Here is an 8065-nt window from a genome sequence, read left to right on the forward strand (position 1 = left end):
CTGTCTTCTGCTATTTCTCTTACAATGGGATTTTACAAGGGATGGCTCACCCAAAAATGAAAATTATCATCATTTACTCACCAGCAGCCATCAACTGTCTGGTTACCAACATTCTTCAAAATATCTGTTGTGTTCAACAGAAGAAAGAATTGTGTGCAGGTTTTGAACAACTTGGGGGTGAGTAAATGATGATTATTTTCATTTTTGGGTGTGCTATCCCTTTAATTATAAGCGAAACAGAAACCAGGCATTGTTAACCATGTTCTCTCCATCCTTCCAACTATCTCTTTAATACTTTAAGTTGCAGTTTTCATTTGCAGTGGACTGTTTATTATTGTAGAGTCTGGTTTATTTGTTGAGTCTGTTTTCTGCTGATATCTGGTTTATTTTAGTGTTTCTGCTGTCTTCACGTTTTAAATTAAAACGTCTGATTCATTGAAATTAAATGTATAATGAAATGTTTGTCTGATTCATGAAATGAATACATTTGGCCATAGGCCATAAAAATAAAATAATTTTTATTCCTGCATTTTCTTTGTATGTTTGTTTACTATGGGTGTCAAAAAACCTTTTCATAAATGGTTCTACAAAGAACCTAATAAAGTGACATGAAGAACTGTTACAGGTTCTTTAAAGAACCTTTGAGAAGGGTTCTTTGCAGTTCCGAAAAAGGTTCTTTATAGCACTAAGAAAAAATAGGTTCTTCAAGGAACCTTTCAGTGAAAGGTTCTTTGGGGAAACAAAAAAGGTTCTTCTATGGCATCGCTGTGAAACCCCCTTTTTGGTTCTTCCTGGCACCTTTATTTTTAAGAGACTACTACTGGCACAGAAAGCTACTAGCCCATAAGGAATTATGTGATGCCAACACTGAGAAGAGAGATTGATTCAGAGGAAGTGAAACCCCTCCTGGGGTCTCACACAGAATGGTGCCACTCACAGAAAGCATTATTCACAATGACACCTGGTATTGTTTAAAAATGACTTGGATTGTGTTATGCATGATGCCTTTTTTTTTTCTTTGGTCACATGAACATGCTTTTCTCAAGCAGAAAACCATCTGCAAAATGCCTATGACTATGCAAAAAAAATGCATGTTCAATTCGGGTGTATGAGGTTCATGCTTATGCTCCATTACACAAAGTCTTCTTAATATTCACAGGCCTAAAAATGCATATTTGCCCAAATATTTAATGTCTTCTTTTTTTTAATCTAAAAATTTATCAAATTTATTTTTACTGCCAAATCAGTTTTACATCGGTTTCTACAACTGAACTTCTGCAAAAATATAACAATGTTTTGTCAAGTAACCAAAGAAATGTGGTAACATCTAAATTAACTTTTTATTCAAGTAAAAAATATATATATTTGTATTTATGACTGAAACAACCAACCCAGGCTCATTTGGGGGGGGGCGGATGTCATACGTAAAAGAATATTACATTTATTATTGCATGTTTCACAGTCATACAGTATGTCCAGTGAATTGCGCTAAAGGAGTGTTCAGTTTATATCCGAAATAGATGAACATGAATCTGGCAAAGTCTTAAGTTCTTTGTTGTATTTGCGGCAGTTCGGAAATTTTTTTTTTTCCATACAAATGGAGCAAACATAATTTTTTTTATTAGTTTACAATTCATGCCCAATGGTAAAAGTGTTTTGAGGTCATAACATAGTATTGTGCAAGTAACCGTGCAAAAAGTCTTTATGAATCGATAAACTGCCCCGGTTATCATAATTTTTTGAAAAGTGTTTTATTGCCACTGGTGTTTATTTCAGCTAGAAACTGCAGTGAATTGTTTGTAATAGGTATGAGTTCTGCAAACATGTACTGTAGGTAGAGGCACATTTTTCCAATGAGCCTAGGTAGGAAACAACCTAAGTACTTTGGGATACATCAATGAAAGTAATTTTAAGGGTCCAAATAGTGCTTTAAGGTAGTAAATGTCCATTTGTAATTTCAAATGTACAGATTTTCAGGGAACAGACCACCAATTATCTAAATCCAAAATGGCAAGGTAGTTAGGCTACAGCTAGCATCTGGTATCTCCTGCCCTGGTTGGCTTGATTCTGGGGTAAAGAAAGATGAAAGAACAGCGTTATAAATCGCTGACAAATGGGGTCACATGCCAAGACAGAAGCTTCTACACCTGAAACTTGTTCTCCAAAAGAGAAACAAAGCATTACTGTGTATAAATGCATTGACTTCAGTGAAAGCAAACAACCTCTACATGTGGATGGCCCAACATAGGAGAGCAAAACCCAATGGGCAGGTCTCAGCAGTGCATCTATAATAATTTTTCAACTGCCTATCATACTGAGAGAATCTTTCCCTTGTGGTTTGCATAGAGGTCATATGCAAGTAGTACTGCCACAAGATAATAACTGCAACTAGACATATGTGTAATGAAATTAGGGTGCAGCATGATGCTATAAGTGTCCTGTTGACATACAGTTCAAAGTTGTCACCAGTAGCCTAGCAGCACACACCTACAGAATGAAAGCCAAAAGCTGGGCAGCTAATGGTAGAGAGCAGCATGTAAGCATCAGTTGCATACAATTGAATTAAAGGGGTGGTAAAACACCCCTTTAGTATACTCGGAGGAGGGGTTTATTGGGGTTAGTTATGTCGACAACCCTGGAGGAATGTCGTGTAGTCCCTACCAGTCGTTTTCTGTAGTCCTTAGAAATTTATTTCTTTAAAAGCAAATATCTTCCTTTGCTTTGAACTTTGAGCGCTGTAACTTTGCAGATGTTGTTTATGCTCAAACAGCAACATTACACACTAGCTAAAGTTAGAAAAGTGAAATCGTGTTTTAACACCCCTTTAAACTATTTAGTACTACTATACCAACATTAGCACTCTTATAGTCTATGTATTTTATGTGGTTGACCTTATACATAAACACCCAAACGGACATTTTTTAAGCAAATATTAACGTATCTGGCTTAGTTTGTAACTGTGAAGTCTGCACTTAGACAGATGCTGTGGTTTATATAACCTTAAACTGCCATAAAAAGCGTTACAAAAACCCAACGTAGTTTGTGCATGCAAACTATTTCTGCTTTTGATGCTTTCACTTTCTGCAATACAGAACACCATGTTAGTCAGATCTTATCTGTAAATCTGTAAATGTTTATTCTGACAAAACCCAACTGTGACCATATATTTTTATAGTATTTTCATATTTTTTATAATTTTATTTGTAGAATTTGTATTACTATTTGTATTACTATTACTTGTTGTATCTGTATTTGTATATGTGCACTGGAAGCCTCAGTACCAAGGAAAATTCCTTGTGTGTGCAAGCACACTTGGCAATAAAGCTCTTTCTGATTTTGATTCTGATTCTGAAAATATTAATGAATTTCCTCATCTACTCCCTGAATTAATGGTTTACATCTTTTTAATATATGCCAAATCACTCCGTTTATTTCCAGTGGTCAGCCAGTATCTGCATCTAATGCAACAACATTTGTTTGAATTAGAGCTTGTCACAAGTTAGCCCTCATGGTAATTATGCAAATTCAGTTTTACCAAGATGATGAAATTCAAACAAAATTTGTGTTGATCTCGGCCATGATGATGGATTATTCATGAGAAACTACTGCATCTCTGGGATTATGGGCTTGTCTGTTCTTTACACTGTGTGAAATATCTTATACCTATTTAGAAGTTTGGTAACATCAAACAAAAGTGATTGCCGCGCAAATATCCATCTTTGAATAGTTTGTTGTATCACATATCGGGGTTATCTGGCATACCAGATATTAGAGCTACCTTGTTTTCTGTGAAGAAAATACAAAAAAAGGTGCGAAATATGAGGCCATATCTACATTACAAGGAAACGTGGATCCATCAGTGAAAGATGTTGAGTGCAGATTGCAGCTCTACAAACAGGAAATGTGCTACTTCCTCTATAAGGCAATGTGCAATGATTTTTCATAGAGAGCCTGTCAGCTCATTTCCTGCTTGTAATACAAGGCACCTCCTCTAAGAACAAGAGTGACAATTTCAAACATAAAAATGACAAGGAACTCCCCGTTTTAAATTCAGGACACCTAAATGGATTACAGTGAGCAGTGTTACAAATTTACTGCATGTGCACAAATAAATAAATATAGGTGAACGTATGTGATAAAGAAGTAAAAATAAATAATATTTTGAATAATTGACAAATACATGTACATTCATTAAACGTTTGCATTTGGTGTTGTAAAACACGTAAAAAAAAATAACAAATCACGAACAACTATAAAACAACCAACCACTTTCAACCAACAGTTATTGAAACTTGAAGACTTTATATTAAGACAATTATTGAGAAGACGAGATCCACCACTCGACTTTCATTAATCTTCGAGGACCTTCAGTTCTTATCGGTACTGGTAATGCTTCAGTGAGCCAAAAGTACTTTCCTGGACAACTCGTTTTTTAATTAGCATATTTATCATAAAATTTGAATGACTATAGGGAGGGAAGCACTATACCAGTAGCTTTGGAGATATTGCTCATCAAATGGCCTCAAGCTAAAATTTCAGTCTGGTATCTCATCTGACTTCATTGTTAAATGAGGTTGCAACTCAAGCCTCATTTTGCCAAAGAAAAACTGCTGTCCATCTCTCATTTCAATCTGGTGGAAAAGTCTAAATAATATGTTGGTATAGTTGAGGGTTTGTAGTAAACAGGTCAATAGTTTGGAAAGACTGCCCTTTCAAGAACTAGAACAATGGTGTTCTTCTCATGTTTGTGCATTGTGCATTAGACACTAGAGTGGGTAAGACGAAACGTGCCCACTTGACGTCAAACACAGACTAACCCAAAACCACCCCTAACTGAAAGTATCATGAACTTCCGCAAACTGATTCTTAAATTCAAGAAAGTAAAAGAGATAAAACTTTTGTTCATAAAAACAAACATTTTCAAAAACAAATAAAGCAATCACAAAGCAATAGTGTCTTACGTCAATACCAGTTAAGATTATTAAGGAAATGACATTCTACAACACATAATCAGTTTTGGTTGTCCAAACAAGACAGCAAGCTACATATCAAATATCTCCATATTTAAACTTGACATCAAAGACCATCCACCAAATCTACACAGCTTTCAGCTAAATCATTACACAAAAAAAGTGTGAGCCCTGGAGAGTGACATGTAAATATAAACCAACCACAGTTGAACACACTGGCATTCATGATCAATGGAGCGATGAGAAAAGGGCATACTCAGATTCTTAGTGTTTTCCTTTTAAAAGGCATTGTGAACAAAAAAAGAAAGTTTCTTTGTGCTCCAGGATGATTTCTAGCATAAAATAATGAGTTTATTCTTTTTACATGAGGAATAGCAGCTAAAAATAGCTGCCTATTCATCACTGTAAAAGTGATTTGTCAATGTCGATGTCAATGACACAGTACAGGGTAATTAATTATATGTAAATACAATCTATTGTTAATCACAGTGCAGCTAAGAGAATGCATGCTTCTAAAGGTTGTACATATTTATCAATGCACGGGATTTCATAGCAGTACTGAGTGCTGACCACTATAAAAGTGAGAAGAAACCATGGAAATTAGGTTTTTGTCCTTATTGACGGGGTATAAGGTGAAAAGAGAACATATCGTACATGAACCTCTACTGAACTGACTACAACATGCTCAGTCCAATTTAGACCTTGCTCATCACGACCGAGACACCTATTAAAGGGATAGTTCACCCAAAAATAAAAAAATAATATCATCATTTATTCACCCTCAAGTTCCAAACCTGTATGAGTTTCTTTCTTCTGTTGAACACAAAAGAAGATATTTTGAAGAATGTTGGTAACCAGACAGTTGACGGTAGCCATTGACTGAAAAAATACTATGGAAGTCAATGGTTACCGTCAACTGTCTGGTCGAACCAACATTCTTCAAAATATATTTTTTTGTTCAACAGAAGAAAGAAACTCATACAGGTTTGGAACTTGAGGGTAAATAAATGATGATATTATTTTTTTATTTTTGGGTGAACTATCCCTTTAAAGGCTTATTTCAATCCCCCCCAAAAATGAAAGTTCATCGTTTTCTCACCCTCATGTTGTTCTAAACCTGTATAACTTTCTTCAGTATAGCACAAATGAGATGTTAGGCAGGATGACAACTTCACTCTCCTCTCACAGCAAATTTTTTTTTTCTTTTTTTTTTCACAAAATGAAAGTGGATGGGTATTGAGTTATTCCGCCTAACAGCTTCTTTTGTTTTCCACAGAAACCAGAAAGTCAGGATCTGGACAACACATGGGGGATAAAATGATGACAGTATGTTTTTTTGTAAAGAGTACTTACAAATATACTTATAAAAAACAAACAACTAAAAACATAAACCCAGCAGGCGAGTGATTGTACAGCAGTTGTTTACATTGATAGTAGCTGTCCATGTTATATTTACCTTTTATGTCCTTTTATGTAGGTGAACGTGAAGGTGGAGTCAGAGAATCTAAAGTCTGAAACAAAGAGACAATTAAGATGACACAAACTTGGTGTGTGTGAGCAATAAAACACTGGACCACAAAAAAAGTCCCTTTCAACAAGTGTAAGGTTAGTCGCCATAGCAACATCAACGGGGAATGTCCACTGACAATGAATTTACGAGAATCAAATTGAGACCTAATAAATGTGTGATGGTCCACGATATTAATGCGTGGGCTAATTGAAAAATCATTCACATCACAAAGCAACACCTGACAGGCATGTTAATGATTTTATTATGATGATAAAAGCAGATTAGCTCACGTTTTTGCTAGGCCCTCGGTTGCAGTTGATTATTGCATAATTTATAATGTCCAGGAAAGGTTAAATTTCGGACGCTGGAGCACATTAGCTACATACGTGTTTTTGAACATATCGGGCTTTTATGTGAAGGATATAAAGCCATCAGCGGTGAGGCTGACAGCCTGTCAATTGTGTTGAGCAAATCTATGGCAATTGTTTAAAACGGCACTCTTAATAAGAGACAATGGAAACTCACCAGAAAACAGGCAGTCTTTCTCTGCCTTACACCTTTGAATTACGATGTCGACGTCTTTTTGAATCCTCTCTTGCCTTGAACACATCCCCATGAAATAACATACACTAGAATGGCTTCTCTAACTAATGTTCGGCGAAACAAACGAATCCTTTCCGCTTGCAGACACGATGGATGTGGGGTAGAAATACGTGCTTGGAGGTCTGTTGTAACAATCCCAGGTGTGTCACGCCAACCGACACCGTTTCATCTCGTCTAACAATAGCCTCGATCGCATGAGCACAGCGGACAGCTCTTCCTCGCGACAGCTTTCATAAAGATATCACTTTTACACCGGAAGCATCTCTCAGCCGTCCTTCTCATAACTCTGCTGAACCCAACAATGGCGATGTCGAAAGCCAAGCCGAGGAACGCAAAAAGATATCGCAAGTCTTAAAGTAAAAACAACGCGAGCGTGAGCAGCATCAGACCGTTACCGAGGAGCTGAAGTTGCACACGGGGGAAATCAGTGTGGGAATCCTGTGACTGCATCCACGAGATGAACCCTGTGGGATATCGGGAATCACAACAAGGCGGATGATGTCATGGACGTGTTTTTCTCCCCACGCGCCCACTCTGCTGACTGTCCAGCACCCTGGATATGCTCAGCATTAAGTTACAGGCTTCGGATTGAGAAGAAATGCGGTATTAGCCGTGGAATAAAAAGCTGTTATTTACGAATAAGCAATTAATACGGAGACTGATTTCTGAGCAATATCACACTAGCAACGCTGTTGTAGCAACACCGTTCTGATTCAAAATATGATAACAGGTCAACATTAGCCTACTAAAAATAGTAACTTATGCATCAGACTTTGTCACCACAAATATAGTGTTGGTAGCACAATCTGATAGGTAGCCTAGCATTATTTGGCAGAACATCAGACTTGAATATCCTTGAGAATAAACTTGAGAACCAGAAAAAATGTTTTGTAAATTTAGTATTTTTTATTTTTTGTATTAATCCTCTGTAGCGGACACCAGTAGCTACTCAGTTGTTAAAAAAACAAACAAAAAAAACATG

The 8065-nt window shown here is 36.5% G+C and overlaps 1 protein-coding gene across 1 annotated transcript in view; it reads right to left on the bottom strand.

Annotated features, from left to right (window-relative positions):
* parp8 (poly (ADP-ribose) polymerase family, member 8) overlaps positions 1 to 7798 on the bottom strand; it is a 38173-nt gene extending 30375 nt beyond the window's left edge. Inside the window, exons 1-2 of the mRNA XM_077231318.1 lie at positions 7006 to 7798; positions 6427 to 6481 (exon numbers count right to left, since the gene is read on the bottom strand). Coding sequence (XP_077087433.1) covers positions 6427 to 6481; positions 7006 to 7096 — 146 coding nt within the window. The 5' untranslated portion in view covers positions 7097 to 7798. The remainder of the gene's footprint in view (positions 1 to 6426; positions 6482 to 7005) is intronic.
* Between the last annotated feature and the right edge of the window lie 267 nt (positions 7799 to 8065).

This window comes from Siphateles boraxobius, unplaced genomic scaffold (assembly GCF_051911475.1).
Source record: "Siphateles boraxobius isolate OS27281-9 unplaced genomic scaffold, OSU_SipBor_1 16, whole genome shotgun sequence".
Classification (NCBI taxonomy): Eukaryota; Metazoa; Chordata; class Actinopteri; order Cypriniformes; family Leuciscidae; genus Siphateles; species Siphateles boraxobius.